This window comes from Conger conger, chromosome 12 (assembly GCF_963514075.1).
Source record: "Conger conger chromosome 12, fConCon1.1, whole genome shotgun sequence".
Classification (NCBI taxonomy): domain Eukaryota; kingdom Metazoa; phylum Chordata; class Actinopteri; order Anguilliformes; family Congridae; genus Conger; species Conger conger.
In genome coordinates, this window is record NC_083771.1 from 22730442 (window position 1) to 22753894 (window position 23453).

The window sequence follows — 23453 nt, forward strand, 5'->3', positions numbered from 1 at the left end:
CTTCAGTTTGACGGCCTTCCTCATACGGCCACAAAGTCGATCATCCATCTTTGGCCTAAGGTGCTCAGGTACCAAGTACACTTATGAGCCACCCTATGCTCGAACATGGTGTTTGTTATGGACAATCCATGACCAGCACAGCACCAGAACAATTTGCAATACAGCAGCAGGCTTCTCCCCACCCACCTGCAGTTGTGTTAAGCTTGTGCAGGAAAATAAAATGCGTTGGACTTCAAAGACTTTGCACGTCGTCTTCTTGCCCTCAACCTTTTGTTTTGCTTACGGCAGCAAAACTCTGAGTGAACGACACACAGGTAAAAGGTTTTGTGAATGTACTGTACAACTGATTTATGAAATTGTGGCATGCAGACTCTAAATTTCTTATTTGTGCGTGGGGGGTATGTGTATATGTATACGTGGATGTGTGTCTGTGTGTGCAGTCTGAGTCTGTTCTGTTTGTCATTTTCCAACCTGAAATTTTTTTTCTAAAATTGACATTATAGTTGTTGCTGTTAAAAATCTGTGAGTAAATCTTGAGCTGAAATAAAATTTTTGAACAGTTTAGTTTTTGGAATAGTTTTTGGAAATTGAACAGGATTATTTCTTCAGAGAGTGAACTGGTGAGCTGTTGTCCAGAGTCTCCAGAGTTGAAGCGTATTGTGGATATGTGATTATTTGCCCTGATCAAAAGACACAAACTGAAAGAAGAACCATAAACTAATTATAAACTGGGAAAATGAAAGTTAGTTTGGCTGAGTGGGGGGTAAGGGGGGGGTTTAGGAATCCATTTACTGTCAGTCTGAACAGCCGAAGATCTGTTTCACCGTTTGTCAGCATATTTATACATGTCCACGGCTTCAAGTGTTTCTTTTCCGCAGTTGTTCCGATGAGTACTGGAAAGCCCCTTTTGGCAGTTGCTGGTCAGCCTGCGAGCTCTAGCTTGCAACGCGTCACCGTGGCCAATCAGGGACTTCATGAGAAAAGGAAGTAGCTTTGACGGCCAACATAGGGGGAAGGGGGGGGTATCAAATAAAGCCTGGCGGAAATGACTCGTCACAAAGTGAACGTCGCTGTGTGAGGCCCTCTTGCCTCCTGTTCCAACTGCTCTGTTAACCACTCTGCGGGAGATAACATGGTCGCCTTGTCCTTCCGTCTCCCATGGCTACCTCGATAAAAAAGAAAAAATCGTTTGCCTTCTCGAACCAGCAGAGCGCCAGAATGTGCTTCAAAGAGCGGGATCTCACGTAAGTCTGCTTCAAATCCCCGTCTTATGTGTATTCAGAGCTCTGTGTAGTGTCCTTGGCGTAGAAACCCATGCCATGTTTGAGAAGAGAGAAGGGATCTGCTGAGTTTTAGTGGCGCCTTTGGGAATGGCGAGACCCCAGGTTGTTCACTCAAACAAAGACAGGTTACTGCTTCTGCGATAACACCGCGAAATGTCCGCATTAGCTCACTGGGCGAAGCTGAGAACAGAACCAAGTGAGCAGTTGCAAGGCTGCTTCATTGAACGTAATGGTTCAAAAGGCACACGTGGAACATGGTCTGAAAACGGTTTCGCCTTCAATGGGAACTTGTGTATTACCGCATCTGCCTTTGAGTGACAGTGAACTTGTGTCACATTAAATGTGGCTGGATTGTGTGCTTGAACAATATGAGTGTAGAGACTGTGAGACAATGTCTTCCCTCAGAGGTTGGCGATACATATGCATCTATAATTTTAACAGAAGAACATCAGGGAATATTCCAGTTAGGTTTATGCAAACACTCCTTAAAATGTACTTGTCGTTCAAATGTCGGTCAAAGTTACAGAAAAAATCATGGTCAAGTCATGGTAACATCCCCAACTTTTCCCAATAAAGTGACTGACCATCTACAAGTAAAATTTCAATGGATTTGCAAAACCTAATCAAGTTCTCAAGACCATTGCAGGGACAGCCTTCAGAACTTTTGGTTTTGGTTTTGATATTCCAATTTGCCATTCTAGAAGATTACATACCGTAAGCAGAAATGGATATCTGGGGTACACGGTACTCGTTAGTATTCTCCCAAATGTCCCCTGTTGAGCTTACCATGGTGTGAAGTGGACTAATGGAGGTTTTACATTTTCATTTTTATATTGAAAAGGTCATTTGATTGGACTGAACAAACACACAGTAGGGTGTGCTACAAGCACATATCTTGAAGCAAGTTTTCTATGGCATCTCTGTTCTATGGCACAGTCCTATACAACATCTTTCTTTACCACATATATAGTTATGTTACACAGTACAGAGTATGTGCAGCTCAACTGCTATACAGTACAGAGTATGTGCAGCTCAACTGCTATATAGTACAGCATTATTACTGTTACAGACTACAAAGTCTAGACAGCATCCATGTCATACAGTAGAGAAAGTGTGCCATGAGTATTCACTAACTTTATTCTAAATGAATTGTCAAACAGAAAATATAAGCAAGGGATTGGTATCATGCTAAAGTATTCAGATAAGTGTCACACAGTAGCAGTTCCACAGGGATTCCTCGTGTTTTTTATTATAGATTTGATTATAATTACTTTGGTTTACCCACGTAAAGATGGTGTGACACGTATCACATAGGCTGTAGACAAATCACTGAATGTTATTTTGCAGAGCAAGGTACCGTTTTTCATGTACATGTTAGCAATGATAGTTAGCTTCAGCCGTCAAAGCCAATTGCATATGTGAACATGATCATGTAGGCTGAAATATATACAGCCGCTTGCAGTGATAGAAGTGGAATTAGTGTGGGTGCTGAGGACTGTGCTGTACACTCACATCTGCAGCCATGGTGGTCCCCCTGAGTACATAGACACTAACCTAGGCCTAATTCATCAAAAACTGTGCAAGTAACATCATACTGCATATCATTTGTGTTTACATTTTTTTTTTTTTTTTATCAGTTGACATTGAAACCTGTATTATCTTTAAAATGTATTTTCAGAGGAAGTACTCAAGAGGTTGGTAGTGGATATAACTGAAAAAGGAGCATTACAGATACATGTGCTGCTTTTTCGTTCTGGTATTTCAATTCCCAGGTAAAGCATAATGGTAATGTGGAGTTGATATACAGTAATTGTAGCATTAGCATTACATTAGAATGCATACATTAAAATGGTTATACAGACCATTCAATTCAGCTTAATTGTTTTTGCATCAATAACAAAGTAAAAATTTGACTCAAGAAAACTTTTGAATAGTAATATGATGTGGTGAATGAATTCATTTAAGCTGCTTTTTTTCTCCCATGATTACATCATATTTCACAATTAGAACAATGTTCACAGAAGCTCATTTGAGTTGATTGGAGTCTATGATTAGGAAGCAATGCTTCCTGTGGAGAAGAGTGTGCACATATTAGGAGACAGGAAATGATGCGCAGGAAAAGCCACTCTTGCCACAAAGCAGAAATGCTCTGTGTGAAGGGCCAGTAAGTACTGTGGCAATGCAGGCTGAACAGAGGAGCGAAATTCATACTGTGCTATTTGTGTTTATAAGATTGAGCATGATGACTGGTCAAATTGAATGGCAAGACATGACACTTTAAAGTCTCCTCCTACAGCCACAACAGGGACAAATCACAAGTGATGCAATATAAACAACAGAATTTCACAAATTCAGCCTAATATGGGTAAATCTTCAGGGAGAAGAAACAAAAAATGTAAATACAGTACAACGACAACAATTTCCTGACAACTCACGAGGGATGATGATTAGATACATTACAACCACACAAGTGCTTCCTGTAACCAAATACAGTAATGTTCAAAGTAGAGCAGTTTATACTGTCCACACTGGATCATGACAACATTGTTCTGGTTGATTGTGGTGATCGGTGAATTTCAGCATTGTTCTGGAGGATTATGTTGATTGGTGTATTCCAGCATTTCTCAGTTTGATTGTGGTGATTGATGGATTTCAGCATTGTTCTGGTTGATTGTAACGATTATTGGATTTCATCATTGTTCTGGTTGATTGTAATGATTAGTGGATATCAACATTGTTCAAAGACTTTCAGACGGTGGTCTCTGGTCTGCCCACTCTCAGCCGTAGCATAGCACCGTCCTCAAACATTTCCCAGAGTTTGTGCAAGCGCAGACAGGTGATGAAAGGGCACACGTAGGCCGAACTGCGCAGACATAGGCGTCTGACTGAATTATTGAAATGAAGCGGCTTGTGGGTGGCTGGTGTGCAACAAGAGATTAAAATACCAAAGTAAATGCAACAGAGGAAATGCATGCATGTCAGGAAGCTTGCGGTTGAAGGTTGAGGTGGAACACGTGGCTCCCAGGCATCGTCGGCCTGATGCAAATCTCCCTTTCTCTGATTCACAAGGGTATTGCGTTTTTTAATCTTTCACCTTTTAAATAATCACCATTACCATTCTTAAAAATGCTCACTCCGTTTACTGCCTTGTGTGTTTTTTTTTGTATTAAGGGAACATAGGCTTCAGCTTTTAAGTAAACATCACCTCTTAAAGTATGTATGTCTGCACACAATTTGATCAACAAGCAAATGCAAGTCACCGAAACTAGCTCAGTTTGAAATACGAACTGTGTTTGTAAAGACAGCATAATTCTTTATTGTAACATTCGATTGCTTTCATTTGAAGTGCTCTGTTATTCACAACTGAATTTCGTCCATGTGATTGTTCTGGAATTTTGTTCTAATTTTGTTTAGAGCTTTTCTGGATGGGAATCTCCCATACATTGGTGCAGAAGAAAGTATTAGCCTTATTTACCAGTCTTAGCAAATCAGGAAATGGGTTGAATGAAATGCATTTCCAGGCAGTTCCACTTACATGTCCCTTCCTTTGGAGACCTAGTTCCCCATTTTTGATATGCGAACCTCTTCTTTTAAACAGCTTATTTTCAGGAAATCAAGGAGATCTTGCCCAGCCAGTCATTACTGGCCACTTGCTTGTACTTGTGAGGATAAGAGTAAACATGAATTCTGCAGGATGCTTGCACAAAAAGAGGAAAAGGGACCAGAACAATAACTTTCTTCAGACTTTGCCCTTGCTTCAAATATAATTGTGGCTGCCAGAGGGTGTTATATCATATGCAATCATACATTAATAAACAGAATTGCTGAACCCTCTGGTGTTTCTGCCTTGAAACATCATTCAAGCATGGCTATGCTAATCACCCTCTGATACTGGCTTGAGTGGAAGGAATAGGAGTCAGTATTGAGCAGGGAGGGTGTATGTATCCTCCTTTCCTGAATGTAGACACATACCGATGTGATGTTATTACTGGTCCTTTTGCCTAGTTGACCTATAAACTATAGGTAAGAGAATAATTATCATGAAAACAGATGAAGGTGTTTAGTTAGCACTTTGTCAATCCGATGTTATAGAACAGGGCCTTAAAATATGGCCTGATTGTTTGAAGCTGCAGTAAATGCTCTAAATGTCTGTTTGATGATCGCAGCTGAACAGTCCTTGAGCAGAAAAGACAAATAAGGTGCACACAATCATTCTAATGTTGACCTGCAGGTCAAGAAGTCATCCAAACTGATCTGTTCAATACTCCAGTCTTATCTCTGAGCCAGATCTGTCCGAACTCTACTAGTGTAGATTAATTCAGTAGAGCCCATGTTAGAGTTAAAATGTGTTTCTGCTGAACCATGTGTGTAGCCGGAAATATTCATATAGTTGAGCCTCCAGACAATTAGATCAACCGAGGTGGGCTTTCACAATTGGGTGTTGGTGGTTCAGCCAAGTTAAATGGATGGACCAGGATACTATTTGAGCCATGGCCGTGGCCCACCATGGCTGACTCATCACTTTGTTGATCTTGTGTACACAGTAGCACAAGAGCAGGCGGTGTGTGAACATACTAAGGAGACATGGTGATCTGATAAGAGGATCCAGGCAGGTGAGGTAACTTGGGAACAGTAAAATCATGTGCCATTCAAGCCAATCTCTGAGAAGGGGACAATCTTCCAAGAGATCAAGTTTAAAAAAACCACAACGACAAGAAAAAAATGAAATGAAAATGAAACAAAAACAAGCCTTTCACAGCCTTTCTTTTCGGCTGCTGTTGAGGCAGGTTTGTCTTTAGGTCACAGATGTGGAAGAGTCCGCCCCTAGTGGAAGAGTCCTTCCCTTGTGGAAGAGTCCGTCCCTTGTGTTTGGTAGAAACCCCCAGAGAGGAGGTCTGACGGAAATACCCAAAGGGGGGAGGGGGGGGGGTGTTGTTTGCCCGGTTATCGCTTCATCCCCCTTCTCCCAAATCAAAACAGCTTGGACTTCAAAAGCCAGCAGCAGGGGAGATAAAGACGGGCTGCCAGCCTTATTGAGTCCCTCTCTAAGGAGAGGTCGTGGCAAGGTCGGCATAAACTCAGTCGCCCGCCCGCCACGTCCGAGACGCGAACCGGTACCTCAGCGCTCCGAGTGAGAATCCACGCACAGCAGCGAGAGCCGTGCGCCAAATTTAAGCCGCTCTCCGAAGTTGCAAGACTTCTGACTCAGAGAGCAGCGAATAGCACTAGAGCGCCTTCCCGCCCCGCCCATCGGAAAGTTAAACTACCCCTTGCTTGAGGACGGCGGGTCTGGGCAGTCAGCCCTGGTCCCCGCCCTGGCCCGGTCTGCGGGATCAGCGGTTTTTATTTCCGTCTGGAGTTTTGCTGGTACTGTCCCTTCAGAGGAAGGAGGAGATGTCAGAGCGCGATCGGACAGGGGTCTGCTGGGTTCCTGGGGAAACGTCCCTCTTCCTGCTCTGCTCTGCTGCCCCTTCCTGTTCAGAGAGGGGTGGGGGTGGGGGGTGGGGGTGGGCAGAGCTTTCGCTTGAGGTTTTTCTGCTCTTCTCCTGCGACGCTCTCTGCGGCGGTCAGGATTTAGCAGCACCGCTCCTTTGCTCCGTCGCTCTCTCCGTCGCCCTCTCCGTCGCCCCAGGCTCCCTGCCCGGCTCCCGCCTCGGTCCTCAGCATGTCCAGGGAGAGCCTAGCCAATCGGACGCCTCAAAGGCGAAGCAGCCGGAGGTAAGAGGATGGAGAGGTGGGAGAGAGACTTCCTCTGTTGATTTTACCCGGGGATGGCCAGTATCGCAAACACATGTATTTGAAAATATGTGCATACTGTGTATTGCAGGAATTTCAAATCTAATACAGGTTAGTCACCTCTTTTTGTGTGGTTTATAGTGTAATATATATGTGCAGGTTACACAGCCACTTAGACCTCCATTATTTTAGTTTATAGATTATGCTTACTAGGGATGTACTGTATTTTCTAACATTTCAGAGGGTTTTTGCTCACCTTTCATCTTAAACTGGGAGAAGGAATCTTTTCTGGTCTTTTGAAATGACTGTACTTTTGTGCTTCGACAAGGCCATTCAAACCCGCTGCTGTGTGATTTGGGATTCATTGCACTGCCTTGAATTCAACTGCCCTTTGAAGGTGGGAAGAGCTGCATTACCTCTCCTGTCCAAATGTTAGTCTGACTGTAGAAGAAGGCCAGCCAAGTTAGGAAAAAGCATAAGGGAGTTCATTGTGTTTCAAAGGGGAATGAGAGTCTGGGAGCACTCTATGAGAAAAGAGGAGAGCCAGTACAAACAGTATTGCTCAAGGAGCAGCTGAAGTGACTCAAAAATATCCTCCACTTCTTTGACAAATCAGGAAATAAAGAATTTTGAAATATCTTCAGCAACCTCCCTTGTGCAAGTAACTTGCATACGTGAGTTAGTGATGCACTGTAACTCCCCGGATTGTTTTCTATGCCGTGAGATAAATGCTCATCGTTCTGGAGAATTGATGACGGAGACTATGGGTTCAGTTCCTGGTCAGACCACAGGCCATCAAAGGTCAGGTTCTGCACTGCGGGGATCACAATGAGGACCAGCCTACTTCCGATGGTGCTGCAGTGGTTCTTCCGTTTCTCTGCCCGGGTGTCAGGACGAGCAGGAGCCCAGCTGTGTAAATGCACTGAGCGCGATGAGGCAGGAAGAGCAGGGACTCACCGGGCCAGCTCGCTCAGCCCTGCTGGTTTCAGCTCGCTCAGCCCTGCTGGTTTCAGCTCGCTCAGCCCTGCTGGTTTCAGCTCGCTCAGCCCTGCTGGTTTCAGCTCGCTCAGCCCTGCTGGTTTCAGCTCGCTCAGCCCTGCTGGTTTCAGGCCAGCTCAGCCCTGCTGGTTTCAGGCCAGCTCAGCCCTGCTGGTTTCAGCTCGCTCAGCCCTGCTGGTTTCAGCTCGCTCAGCCCTGCTGGTTTCAGCTCGCTCAGCCCTGCTGGTTTCGGGCCAGCTCGCTACGGGCCGATGCGTACAGTCACTTCCGTGGAAGGGATGGCGCTCCACTGTGCTTGATGTTTGTTTTTGTCCCGTCTCACAAGATACTGCCCAACCGTTCTCACCCTTCTCATCCATGAAGCATGGAGTACAAACTCCATCCGGCCGTAGACATTGAACTTATTATATTATACAATAATATTTGGAATAATCAACAATTTATCAATCAAAGCATCTGTTGATGAGTTTGAATACTTTGTCCTTGTCCGTAGGAAAGTATATTGCCTATACAATTGGACATAATCTATGCTCATTATTTATTTCCCATTGTATCAGCATTATAATATGTTATTTATTTTTATGCCTAATGTTCAGTGTTGAATTGTCTGTCCTGTTTTATGTTTTAGTTTTTATACAAATCATTAATTAATTAATTAATTAATTAATTAATTAATTTGTTCATTCGTTCATTCGTTCATTCGTTCATTCGTTCATTCGTTCATTTGTTAATTCGTTCAGCCATTCATTGAAGGAAAGTGTAGCAGGTTAGCTGACAATGTGTCTCCTCCTCACAGAAACATGGCCTCCGCAGAGATATCCTGGCCAGTGCCCATGAGGGCCATCGGGGCCCAGAACCTCCTTACCATGCCAGGCGGGGTGTCCCAATCCGGGTACCTACACAAGAAAGGGGGGAGCCAGTTCAGCCTCCTGAAATGTGAGTAACTGTACCCCAATCCCATTGTCCCCTAAAGGCACTGCGCCCCCAATTCCATGGTCTCCTAAAGGCACTGTGCCCCCAATCCCATGGTCTCCTAAAGGCACTGTGCCCCCAATCCCATGGTCTCCTAAAGGCACTGTGCCCCCAATCCCATCACCTTAAACACTGCACCTTGTACATACAGTATTGTGGGTCTGCTATCAGTTGTGACTCATTAGTATTTTCTCTACTTTTTGCGTAAGCTTTTCATGTAAGCAAAAAGTATAAAAATGTCTGCTAAATGTCAACATGTATTCTTTATGATTTTTTTGTAAGTCCGATACTTGAGAGTGCTGAATGCCTCAATGTAAATTTAAATTCAAATTAATATCCACGTGTACTATTATTGAATATGTATGTTTCCCCAGTTTGGGAAAACGCATCAAAACTGCTGCCTTGGTTTGTATAAGTCTAGTTGCTGATTATATTAATTTCTCCCTCAGACAGGTTAAATAACACCTGCATTCCCAAATCAGTAGCCAGAGCCTACTGTCTCTGTAGTCTTTTTGCATGCGCTACCAACACTCCAGTTTGTTTATGCAGCCCTGGGCAGATCTCTTCTATTTACCTCCAGTTTAAATAAGCAGCCGTGCTTTTAGGGAAATGGCTTCCAGATGTAACGCCTTGTAACATGTCTGCCCATCATCTCCACAGGGCCCCTGCGATTCATCATCCTCCACAAGGGCTGCATATACTACTTCAAGAGCAGTACCTCCCCCTCGCCACAGGGGGCGTTCTCTCTCATGGGCTACAACAGGTCAGTACGTATCTGCTCAGTCACGCGTGTTCGTAGACATCCTAATCTAGGCCACGTGTGGCTTTCATGTGCCTCTCTCTCTCTCTCTCTCTCTCTGTCTCTCTCTCTCTCCCCCCTCTCTCTCTCTCTCTCTGTCTCTCTCTCTCTCTCTCTCTCTCTCCCTCAGTCTCTCTGTACAGTGTCCGTAGGTGCATTGTGCTGCTTAGGGGTTCCGCTGCTGCTAGAACTGCCTTCAGGTGTTAGTTCCCATGGTAACACAATAGAACTTGTAGAAGTGTCATTCCAAAAGACCTATTCTTCAAGGGGTTAAGAAAAAAGTAAATATGCTTGTTATGAAGGGAAAATGTAGATTGAATATGCTACGGTACAACCATGGAAGTAGCCTGCCTGTTGCCAGTCAGCTTTGCCTGTGTTCTCCTGGCTCCACGTGGCAGTATCTGAATCTGTAATTACTGTGTAACCATCCACGCGGTGCTGTATAAATAGCTCTTTAATAGCACGGGTCTGGCCCGCAGGCCAGCTAGACTAGCAAAGCTTATCGCCCGTCTAGCAAGCTCTTATTCCTGAGCAAATTGAAGGCAGCATTCAGACTTCATTGAAGCGACCTTTTTGCTGTTACTGTAATAGGAATTATTATCTCGCACATGATCAAAGGCTCGCAATGCTCCAGCGAGCAGAATGCTAACAAATCTCCAGACAACTAAACAAATTCTCTGTGGGCACAAGATTTAGGGGTGGAAGCTTGGAAAAGTAATTTTGGGTGTTGTCATTTTATCTTTTGGATACTTGATGATCTCCCACTTTTATGTGAGAAAGACCTTTGTTGGTTAATTCATTTGCATTGGAATTATTACCCCTCTGTATGCATTAAAAAATATGAAAAAACCATTTAAAACATTCTCATTTTACTCAAAATGGTTATTTAAAAACATACCTTTTTATTATACACTCTGTGCTCATTTACAAATTAGAATTAAATAATTTACCTCCCACCTGATTGGTTGATTTGTTCCATTCCTTCTTTCCTGATTGGCTGGCAGGGTGATGAGAGCACCAGAGGAGACCACCTCTAGCAATGTCTTCCCTTTCAAGATCGTCCACTTCAGCAAGAAACACCGCACCTGGTGCTTCTCTGCAGCCAGTGAGGAGGAGAGAAAGGTGAGGGAGAGGCCCTGATCTTCTGACACCAGCTTGGCTTGGGCAAAAGTACAAGAAAAGGGCTGTCACAAGTAATAATTTTTCTATAAACCAAAATAAAATAGTGGAGGCATAGGTTACTTTCGGGTGGCACAGACATATAAACCATGAAAAAAAAAAGAACAAATCGTCATGTTACTCATCAAAATTGGATGCTGGGGAAATCTCCAGGAATTGGATTACATTACATTACATTACATTACATTATTGGCATTTAGCAGACGCTCTTATCCAGAGCGACGTACAACAAAGTGCATACCCATAACCAGGGATAAGTTCACTGAAAGACCCTAGAGGGAAGTACAATTACAGACCAGAGACACAGAACAATTAACACATTACAGGCCACAGAACAATCACTCACTTTAAAAAGATGAACAACCCTGGGTGCCAAACTCCAGTCCTGGTGGTCTGATGTTTTAGTTTAACTGCACACCCCAGTGATGGTTCACTCCTGTATCACACCACAGCAGAATATTTTCACCAGAGATACACCTGCGATCCATAGCTGTAGCTCGTGACTTATAATGGCAGATCATAGTGCGAAATGATGGTGGATCCAAAGTGGTTGGGGCTCTTTATATAATCAATTTGCACTTCTGCAAACCAAAATCCTCAATATTGTGAATATTGTAAATCCTAACTGTAATGCCTGCATTCCATGAACAGAGTTGGATGCTATACCTGAGGAAAGAAATCGACTACTACCATGACAGGAAGGAGTCACACGTTCAGAGGTAAACTCATTGCTGTTTTTTTAAGATATGATAATATATTACGGTCATGTCTGTGTCAGCCAATAATAGCTTAAAGAAAACTTGCCATGGCTCAACATACATGACAGAGAGGTGACTGATTTCATGCTCCTCTGACAATGTAAACTTACTGAAAATGTCAAGGTCAAAAAGTAGTCTAATCACAGTTATCTGAATCTCTTATTTATTATATATATTTATTTGATCATGTTTATGAGTCAAACTCACAAGCAGAGGTATACAGAGAGCAGCATTCTAGACCCATACTCTGCTTAATAATCAACTGGGCACGTAGAAGTATTTTTGTAAAAACATAATAATTGTTACATTTTTCCTTCATAAGTTGAGTTCTGCGCTGAATAATGTGTCAGATTTATTATTTGTAAAGTATGATAATATTAACAATCCAACAAAAACAGTTAATATGCCCCATGCTAAAAAACTATGATATTACAAAGAGTAACCTTGCTATTATATTTCAGAATCAACTGATAGCATTATGGACTAATGCTGAGTATTGCCCAACCTGTAGAGTGACAAATAAGTACCATACTTAAAATGTGCAGTTTCCTGTAGTGTAGAGGTGTTGTGGGCGGTGTTGTTTCACTGCAGTGGCCGTTTCTAATTTTGGCTCTTCCTTCCCATATTTGTAGTTTCTCACAAAACAGCTACAGCCAATTCCCCTTATTTTGACTGCACACGAGCTATGTAGCCTCAAGAATAGCCATTTTCTGTTCCCTTTCAGTTTAATTATGTCCCTATAACCACAGAGATTGAAATCAAGACATTAAGTATCGTTTTTTGGTTCCAAATTATATTATTTGCTTGCAAACTTCAAACATTCTAAACATTCTAAACAGTTTTAGGTCATTCCTGCACAGATTGTCAACAAGAAATGGTCGATCTCCTGTGTCGAAATGTGTCCTTAACTTTGACTTACAATTAAATGCAAACATGGCATTCAATATCAGTATCAGTGAGTGCTGTACTTACCAATTTGTGTTTATGAAGAAAAAAATGAAGTTTGCATTTAATTGTTCAATCAAAGTTAAGGATGATTGAATCCAGGCCAGTGTCATGGAGGTTGGAGAGAGGCTTAGCACAGAGAGGCTTAGCACAGGGAGGCACAACTCCATTCATGGAGGGCTGGTGTTTTGCGCAAGTGTTTGTTGTTACTAATTGCCCTGGCACAATTGGCCTATTCACTGCATACACCAACAGAGGATGACTCACAGATTTAGACCACCGTACAACACTCTTTGTGTTGTAATTTAATTATAACAATTCCATGCATTTATAGAGCATTTCTCTCATACTCAAAAGTGGTATACAGTGATGAGGGGGAAACTGGCCTCAACCAGCACCTATGCGTAGCACCCACCTGGGTGATGCAATGGCAGCCATTTTGTGCCAGACATGCTCACCACACAGCTGAGGTGGAAATGGAGAGAACAATTAATTGTGAGTCAATTAAATCATGGGATGATTAGGTAGATCAGGTTGAGAGAGCCAGGGATGGAATTTGGTCTGGACGGTTATTATCTGCCCAGGTATGTTATTCATGAGCTTGTCAGGAAATTGTAGCAATAATATCAGGTAAGTAGCTGGGGAGAGTAGAAGTGAGCGTGGAATCCAGAAAGGGCCCCAAAAAAAGGGTTGCTGGTTCGATCCCACCCTGTGTGTGTGGAAGTGTCCCTGAGCAAGACACTTAATCCCCAAATGCTCCTGACGAGCTGGTTGGTGCCTTGCACGGCAGCCAATTGCCGTTGGTGTGTGAGTGTGAGTATGAGTATGAGTATGAATGGGTGAATATGAAGCCTCAATTGTACAGCGCTTTGGATAAAGGCGCTATATAAATGGCAACCATTTACAGGTGAAAGGTTTCGGTATAAACGTAAAGGTCCCATTGCATCATTGTTTTGTTGTAGTGATTCCGACTCTGATGCAGACAGTTTCTACGGGTCCATTGAGCGCCCCCTGGAAATCAATTACTCTGCTGATGCACCTGAGGAAGGTACGTATCACAGTCTACCTGTTCAGCTGTACATAAACAATGACAGGTTGGTGTGCTGCACGGTTCAGAGGCAGAATGAGGGGTTTATTCTGCTTATACAATGGGCATTAGGTACAGAAATAACACAAGTACAATTAGCGAAAGTAATGGTCCACGGATTTGGTCCTGGGGGACCCCTGTATGAGTTAGTTTTCCTTTCAGAGATCTCTTGAACAGTCAAAATGGCTGTTTAAGTAATTTTAGTCTGGGTTATTACAATTTTTTCCTTTTTCCCACAAATATCAGTGTGTAAGCAATCTAATATTTCATACCTGCTGGGAGGGTACGTAGCGGGGGCGGCCTGTAGTGTAGTGGTTAAAATTAACTGGGACACGCAAGGTCGGTGGTTCTAATCCCGGTGTAGCCACAATAAGATCCACACAGTCGTTGGGCCCTTGAGCAAGGCCCTTAACCCTGCATTGCTCCAGGGGAGGATTGTCTCCTGCTTAGTCTAATCAAATGTACGTTGCTCTGGATAAGAGCATCTGCCAAATGCCAATAATGTAATGTAATGTAATGTAATAACATTCTTATTTGTTACCGAGTGTCCTATAGGTATACAGCCCAATCATGTAGATACAGGTCAGGAGCTTCAGTTAATGTTCACATCAACCATCTGAATGGAGAAAAAATGTGATCTAAGTGACGTTGACCATGGAATGATTGTTGGTGGCAGACAGGGTGGTTTGAGTACCTCAGAAATGGCTGATCTCCTGGGATTTTTACATACAACAGTCTCTAGAGTTTGTGTTAATGAGAACGGTCAGAGGAGAAGAGCCAGACTGGTCAAAACTGGATAGTGATAATGTCATACTGTAGTACACCTAGATTCTTACAACCAAGCAATGATTATTAGCAAAAAACACATTTAATAACCAACTTATTTTTCAATTATTTAGATTATGTTCTTGAGGATGATGAAGATGAGGAAGAAGACTACTTAAAGCCAGATGGGTCACAGAATTCAGCAGGTACACCTTATTTCCAGAGACATTTCGTATTTGTGTAAAACTTTAGTCTGTCAGCTGTCGCAGTAGGACTCATGAAGTTCTTCAAGTCAACTCTGTGTTTATGATCATAACTCAAGTCAAAACTACCAAGAGTGCGTTATGTCCATTTAAAGTATAAATATTTTCTGCTTGTGCTATTAAGTCATTCGGGATAATGTAGAGATGTAGAGAAGATGTTAATGAAACACACTGAGGTAGATCAATTCAAATAAACTGATCAACATTTTGAAAAGTGTTTTTGTCTTCCAGATCGGCCCGCCGTGCCCCCTCCTTCATACAGTCCTCCCCCTGTCCCAGTGCAGTCCAGCAAGGCCTCTCCTAGAGCCGAAAACGCCTTTTCCTACTTAAAAGGCCCCCAGCCCCCCGCACCCACCAAGAACCTTCCGGAACCTGTCCTCAAGAAGCCGCCCCCTCCACTGCCCCCCACCAAAGGCCTGCCCCCTCCGTTACCTTTTGCCCCACACTTGCCGAATCTCTCCAAGGAGAAACCCACCCCAGCACCCAAAGGCCCCAGGCCGCCCGTCCCTCTGCCGGCTAACCTGAAGAAGCCCCACCCCCCAGCCTCCACCATGCCGTCCCGAGGGAGCGCCCCCGCCGTGACCGTCCCTCCGGGCCCTTCCACCCTGCCCATCTCCAAGAAGGGGGCCCCGCCCCCCCCCCCCCAACCACCGAACCAGGCCCCAGCACGACCCGCCAGCGCCCCCCCCCGTGGTTCCGCCCTCCAGACCCCCCATACATAAGCCATTGCTGGTGCCCAAGCCCGTGCACCTCACCCCGGCTAAGCCCAATCCCACGAGATCCTCCCTCCAGTAAGAGCCTGCTTTTAATATCGCCCACCCTCTTCTGGGGTCACGGGGTCAATCTACATATTTTTCAAATGAACAAATCATAAACCATCCAAATGATGACAAGAATCAACATTTGCGCATATACAGTCAGGTCCATAAATATTTGGACATCGACACAATTCTCCTCTTTTTGGCTCTATACACCACCACAATATATTTGAAATGAAGCTAGATGTGCTTTAACTGCAGACTTTCAGCTTTAATTTGAGGGTATTTACATCCAAATCAGGTGAACGGTGTAGGAATTACAACAGTTTGTATATGTGCCTCCCACTTTTTAAGGGACCAAAAGTAATGGGACAAACTAACAATCATAAATCAAACTTTCACCTTTTTAATACTTGGTTGCAAATCCTTTGCAGTCAATTACAGCCTGAAGTCTGGAACGCATAGACATCACCAGACGCTGGGTTTCATCTCTGGTGATGCTCTGCCAGGCCTCTACTGCAACTGTCTTCAGTTCCTGCTTGTTCTTGGGGCATTTTCCCTTCAGTTTTGTCTTCAGCAAGTGAAATGCATGTTCAATCGGATTCAGGTCAGGTGATTGACTTGGCCATTGCATAACATTCCACTTCTTTGCCTTAAGAAACTCTTTGGTTGCTTTCGCAGTATGCTTCGGGTCATTGTCCATCTGCACTGTGAAGCGCCGTCCAATAAGTTCAGAAACATTTGGCTGAATATGAGCAGATAATATTGCCCGAAACACTTCAGAATTCATCCTGCTGCTTTTGTCATCAGTCACATCATCAATAAATACAAGGGAACCAGTTCCATTGGCAGCCATATATGCCCACGCCATGACACTACCACCACCATGCTTCACTGATGAGGTGGTATGTTTCGGATCATGAGCAGTTCCTTTCCTTCTCCATGCTCTTCTCTTCCCATCATTCTGGTACAAGTTGATCTTTGTCTCATCTGTCCATAAGATGTTGTTCTAGAACTGTAAAGGCTTTTTTAGATGTTGTTTGGCAAACTCTAATCTGGTCTTCCTGTTTTTGAGGCTCACCAATGGTTTACATCTTGTGGTGAACCCTCTGTATTCACTCTGGTCTTCTCTTCATTGTTGACTTTGACACACATACACCTACCTCCTGGGGAGTGTTCTTGATCTGGCCAACTGTTGTGAAGGGGTTTTTCTTCACCAGGGAAAGAATTCTTCTGTCATCCACCACAGTTGTTTTCCGTGGTCTTCCGGGTCTTTTGGTGTTGCTGAGCTCACCGGTGCGTTCTTTCTTTTTAAGAATGTTCCAAACAGTTGATTTGGCCACACCTAATGTTTTTGCGATCTCTCTGATGGGTTTGTTTTGATTTTTCAGCCTAATGATGGCTTGCTTCACTGATAGTGACAGCTCTTTGGATCTCATATTGAGAGTTGACAGCAACAGATTCCAAATGCAAATAGCACACTTGAAATTAAGTCTAGACCTTTTATCTGCTCCTTGTAAATGAGATAATGAGGGAATAACACACAACTGGCCATGGAACAGCTGAGCAGCCAAGTGTCCCATTACTTTTGGTCCCTTAAAAAGTGGGAGGCACAATAGAAACTGTTGTTCCTACACTGTTCACCTGAGTTGGATGTAAATATCCTCAAATTAAAGCTGAAAGTCTGCAGTTTCATTCAAATCCATTGTGGTGGTGTAAAGAGCCAAAAAGAGGAGAATTGTGTCGATGTCCCAATATTTATGGACCTGACTGTATATGAGCTACTGATGTGTGCACAAAGCTTTTTTTGAAAAGTTTCTGAGAAATAAGTATTCTTAAATGTGTTTATTATCTTTATCTGATGTAGTGTTTTAAAGCCATGTTGAAAACCCTGGATTACTGATGGGACATTCAGCGCTATGGGAGTTACAGCCAATAGCCCTTGATGCATGCTTCTTTTCTCCTCAGAAGACCATCTCCCATTGGCCAAAGTTTCCGTTCCTCAATGGACGAGATGCCAGCACACTTACAGAAGAAGGTGGCAGACAACGAAGACGACTCTGATGACGACTATGAAAAGGTAAGGGGACACAGCTGCCTTCAAAACAAGAATATTCGCGAAACTTTTATAAAGTAAAACGGTGCCATATTGAATGCATGCTTGCTGAGTGCTGACAGTGCCCCTGCAGATTGGACTCGAACTGTGTACACATTTCTAAATGTGTCTGACTATGCTCAGGTTATAACAGCGCTCACACCGAGACAGCAAAAATATCTGAAAGGCCGTAAGCTGTTTTTAACTATTATTTAAAAATAATAATAGCAAAACAGAACAAAAATACTGGAGCACAGCCCCAGCCTCTGCATTGGCTGTTCTCTGATCTTCGACCCTCTGAACCAACCTATCGCAGACAAAGTCGGACAGTCAGGATCCTCTCTGAATCGAGGTCAGACAGTTGTCAGGCAGAGTAGCACCTCGCTGTGCATGTGGTCCCAAGCCTCCACCCTTATTTCCGTTTCCACGAGACGACAGTTTTCACACCACAGTCAAGATGTGCGTTTGTGCAATATCACCAAAGCATGCCACTGAAAAACACTCAATTCCATTCCAAAGGTGCTGCATATTGTATGTCCGTGGTGTTTATTACTAAATGTTCTTCTGAGGTGCGCCGACAAGACAATACAAGACAATACAAGACAAGACAAGACAATACAAGACAATAAAAGACAATACAAGACAAGACAATACCAAATGTAGAGTGCCTGAGTAATAAGAGCTTTGACTTTTTTTTTTTGCATTAATTGAAAAATGTCAGGGATGTGTACGGTTGTCATGACAGGTCAACCCTATTTTCCTATTTGTTCCTCGCTAGGTGCAGTTGCCAGAGTCTGCGTTTGTTGACACAACCGACACCACTGATGTTGAAAGGTAAGAAATTAATATTTTTAAAAAGATTCTGCAAGAATTAACAGACCTGCACAATTGTTTTGCACACAGCAGGAAGTTTGTTTTCAAAAACGGTTCCCTCTTATGATGTACTGAAGGCACTGTTCTTGTCTTTTGGTGCGTTTAATAAGCGCTGAATTTACTTTTGTGTTTTCTGCCCTCTAAAGGCGGTTTTGGGAATTTGCGCCCCGCGAATCACAGCCCCTGAGTCTTGGTCCCCTGAGCAAAGCCACCCTCGGGCATGACCGTATTCATAAATCATTACCATGCTTTAATTACAGGTTATTTAAAGAAACGGACAAATCTCCACAGGACGGTCTGTACTGCATCAGGAACTCTGGGACAAAGACATCAAAGGTACAGACAGTAAACCTTCCCCTGCAGGAAGGAGGTGTTACAAATCATAGCAGCATCCCCAGTGACGTAATAAATGTCCATTAAGTTAATTCTGTTCTGTCAGAATGGACTTAATTCTTCATTATCTGGTCTTACTTCATTTTACAGTGACATTGCAAAATTATCCATGGAGACAGATGGACTAAAACACACACACAAAATAATATTTCAGCCTTATTTGAAATCTACATTAACCTCCTAAGACCTGGCGTACACATGCGTGGACTCCACATTTTGGGCTGTACAACCATAATACTTCATTCTTAAGACCGAGAGTCCACATATGTGGACATCATTTTTCTCAAAAACTACATCATGTCAAAAGATGATGCTTAGTTTTTATACTTATCAGGTCCCAATAAGCCCAAATAGCAAAGAGAAATTAAAAATGCATACCAAAAAAGAGTGCGGGTCTTAGGAGGTTAAAAAAGAATTATTCAAATGTTATCCATACCCACAGTGATTTACACCTTAAAACAACTGAAAATTGATTGAGCAGTCATTGCCTATGCTGCGTATGACATGCATGATGGGAATTGTATTTTCTTTTTACATGAACACAGGTCTTAGTGGTGTGGGACGTCAGCTTCAAGAAGGCCAGAAACTACAGGCTATTTGAAGAGGTCTGCGTGACTGTGTTTCTCAATAACAATAATAATAATAATAATAATAATGTTAGTAATTTGTTTCATATTAGTTAAATCATATAATTATAATCAATGCAATGACACAATTACAATTATTCTTGACCTGCATAGGAACTGCCAAAGTGCTGATGTATAGTGAAATCAGAGATTGCTGGAGTGAAGCTGTATGTGAATCCATGAGTGATGAATAAATAGTGTACCTGCCAATATGTTGCCATGCAAGAGTTCTGAATGTGAATATATCACCCATATAACACACAGATAGCCAATACTAACCAGTTGGGCAGCTCCATATTATTTATTTATTTGTCAAACTGAATTGTTTCATCACCCAGCCATTTACTCAATCTAACATTTTCTGGGCCGTTTCACAAAGCAGTATTACTGATGATTCCTACTAAATCCCAGAACTCTCCCAAATCTGGAACATGGACTGAAGTAAAAAGAACTGTTCAGGGCCTTTCTCAGTTCAGTAATCCCGCTAACTGTGTAATCCTGCTGGTAAACCCGTGCATGGAGCTGTATAGGTGAATTGAGTCGGTGAATAAATGGGATGGAACGGATCCCACCATGTACACTGTCTGTCTGGCTTGCGTATATAGTATCTGTGCTTGACTCTTGCCTCTGATCCTCCCAGAATGGCAGAATTTACCTGGATGCAGACATGACTTTTCCCTCATTGGCTGCCCTTGTGGAACACTACTACAGCAATGCCCTGCCCAATCACGGCTCCCTCTGTCTGCAGAAGCCCTACGGCTACACCGCACCCAGGTGACAAAGGGCAACAACCCTTCCGTTATAAATGCATTATGAGTAGAGGTGGAAAATCCAGGTTCAGAAAAGAAAAACCTTCCCAGTATTTTGTTCCAACCACCTGTATTTGCTAATTAGCACAATTCTCCAACCATGAGTAATTACTAAATTCAGTAATGGCAGGACTTTTTCTTTCTGACCACAGACTTTTCACATCTGTCTGTAAGCTACAGCTCAAATGGTGGAGCTACTTTCAGAAGTGTATGAAATAGAGGCAGCTGACCTGTGTTACATATGAAATACATGCAGATACACATTTCAGATACATGGTTTAAAATACTGCCTATCCTTGCAGGTGACCCTCCCCTGACCTGGCTCTGGATGACCCACTGCCAACGGTCAGCATTCAAGTCCCCGGAACACAATGCAGGCTGCGTGAGACCTGTCTCATCTTTGAGCACAGGGCCAACGTTCAATACAGAAACTGGCGGGACTCTAAAGGCGAGGCCTTCCCTCATCAGGGAGGCCGTCTCAGCCGAGAAGCCACTCTGCACCGGGAATAACAGTGAAGCCAGGGATGTGAGGGAGATGACAGGAGAGGAGAGACAGGGACAGAAGAGGAGGAGGGAGAGAGGGGGGTTCCTCCTGAGAGACTGGCTCCTTTGAGTTTTCTCTACAACACCCCAAGGCGCACCCCCCCCCCCCCCCCGAACTGAAAGCGCCTCAAAGCACATCCTTGACTGTGCGCCAGAACTTTGAGCGGAACGCTTGTGAAGCGAGGCACATCGGAGGATCGGTCAGGACCAAGGACAGGCTCGGCAAAGAGCGGAGCTCCATACGACAAGGCTCGGGCAGACGGTCGACCGCTGTGACAGTGACATCACACGGACCACACTCCCCCGACTAGCTACTGCTCTGCTCACGGACACGGGAAACACTTGAAACAGAGACCTAGAATTAAATATGCTATGAGTGTCAGCAGAATACATAAAACCGACATGTCAGAAACACTCTGCCTATCCAGAGTGTTCTGTTCTGGCAGAAATAGCTAGGCCAATGAAGAAACCTGGCAAACTATAAATATGCATTCTAAATATCGACAATCACATATTAGAAAATAATTTCTTACATGTAACTGATGTAAGATCAATGTACTGCACATACATGCAATGTAAATATAAAAGTAAATATTATTTTAGCAAAATAAATGCATATAATTTTACAATGTGTACAACATGTTATCATACATTATTTTGTTGACAGCTATATACCCAGTCTGGTATAGAATGTTACACTGCTACACTGTGTAGTCTGATATAATACATAAGCTGTGATATAATTCCGTTTCTCATGCCATGTTAAAAAAAAGGTCTGCTCAAGGAAGTTCTTCTATGAAACAAGCATATTACAGACCAATTCATGTTCAAATTTACAACTGGTTGTCACCATATGTACACAGGAAATGTTTGGAATCGTCTTCTGCTTTGAGGAATCAGTCATCCAATCCTTACCTCTTTTGATTATAAGAACAGGCACAGTTTGATTTTATGTTAAAATTGTACATACAAAATTGTACAAACTGTACAAACTGTACAAAATTGTCCAAACTGCAGGACATTTTTAACTGTGACATAAAGATCTGTACATTTGTTATCATTTGTAAATGGTATGTACATTCCTTTTTTAAAGAAAATAAAAAATTGGAAAAATATGTTTTGTACATAATATTAAAAATATTATTTGACTGAGATTTTGCTGATTTGTTGCATATTCAGTGAAGCTGCGTTTATTTTTATGTCTGTGTGTCGTGCTGCCTCAACTTGATGATCATTTCTGAAATGATTTCATCTGTACAGTAAAGTAATTCCCCTTGAGCAATTCAATGGTGAACAGACCAAAATTGACCTGGTTTTCAGGTGTCAATCTTCCAGGGCTGAAAGCGGTTTGATGTGATCTTTTGAAACATTAAATGAGTCTCAGTGAGTGCTGCCAGGAGCTGGAGAATGTCTGCAGTATTAAAAAGTATTGATTCAGAAGTCTGCTGTTTTTAATAGTTTTATATTTGTCCAGGTGTTGTACCCAGAGCACAATAATCGTATATACGTACATATTATCACCATAATCACTTTACATTAATTCAAATGACAGACCTTCACGTTGCCCATTCACAGTCATTGAGCGCATTACACATTCACTGTGTCAGAATCAACACAACGTGTGTTGTCCCTGACCACATTCTCTAAATGCGTTCAAATTCTACACAACATGACACATTTCTTCTTAGAGTGTAGCTGTGCTGTGTTGTGCTGTAGCTGTGTTGTGTTGTAGCTGTGTTGTGTTTTGTTGTGCTGTGTAGTATTGTCATTGTGTTGTAGCTGTGTTGCGTTGTGTTATAGCTGTGTTGTGCTAGGCAATGATGCCTACAGTATGCAGGATGACTGTAAAGGGGCTCTGGCTGGCTGAGCAGGGCAATCGATTGCTGGCGCTGCAACACCTCATCTTCTCCTCCAAGCTACACTGCACTGGACATTCCCAGAATGCGTCTGGCCAACTGTCTTTTTATTTCATATTCTTTTATCCTTGTATAGGATTAGCTAAATATTTAGGCATAGCCCTGTTTCATTGAATTTAAATATTGATGTTCATGAAACCACTGAAATGTCCATAATATTCTGATGGTATTATTAGTATTATTATTAAAATAACTAAACACAAAGTTGTGTGAAGTAATACCTAAACTGATAGACAAATGACTGTTCCCTGCCTCCACAGTCTTGTGGCGATTAAGCTGGGACTTCCATTCCCCGGGGGAGTAGCGTTACGTGCTACTGACAGGACAAACGATACGTGCATCCTTCAACTGAAAGATGATGACGTGTGGCCAGGGCCAGAGTTCAGAACTGCACCAGGCGTGTTAGATGCATTACGTTTTCAGCTGGGACAAGTTCATTTGTGCCATATGATAACCTCCTGGTGAAATATTTTATACTGCCTAATATTTGAATGTAAACTGCTATTTAAACAAAGCTATTACAATTTCATTCAGCAAGCCACAATTCTACATCTGTTTCAGGCCGAAATTCTCCTAGTGCATTTTCTTATAAAAGAGGATTGCCATACCATATCATGACGTATTGGTTGTTGGCAGATACAGTGCATCCGGAAA

General features: G+C 42.8%; 1 protein-coding gene across 1 annotated transcript; it reads left to right on the plus strand.

Annotated features, from left to right (window-relative positions):
* Positions 1-1071: 1071 nt before the first annotated feature.
* On the plus strand, positions 1072-22035 carry sh3bp2 (SH3-domain binding protein 2). The gene is made up of 15 exons (XM_061262101.1): positions 1072-1244; positions 8815-8954; positions 9651-9753; positions 10794-10911; positions 11620-11687; positions 13634-13719; positions 14658-14729; positions 15018-15393; positions 15446-15577; positions 17513-17624; positions 18418-18473; positions 18773-18848; positions 19451-19510; positions 20172-20305; positions 20643-22035. Exons 1-15 carry the CDS (start codon positions 1159-1161, stop codon positions 20644-20646), a joined length of 1623 nt encoding a protein of 540 aa, XP_061118085.1. The 5' UTR covers positions 1072-1158; the 3' UTR covers positions 20647-22035.
* Positions 22036-23453: the final 1418 nt, after the last annotated feature.

Bases quoted from the DNA above. Each gene is read 5' to 3' on its own strand.
- sh3bp2 (XM_061262101.1), top strand. From the start codon at position 1,159: ATGGCTACCTCGATAAAAAAGAAAAAATCGTTTGCCTTCTCGAACCAG. The intron at 9,754-10,793 runs GTCAGTACGTAT...ATTGGCTGGCAG, and splicing joins TCTCTCATGGGCTACAACAG to GGTGATGAGAGCACCAGAGG. The intron at 13,720-14,657 runs GTACGTATCACA...TCAATTATTTAG, and splicing joins TGCTGATGCACCTGAGGAAG to ATTATGTTCTTGAGGATGAT.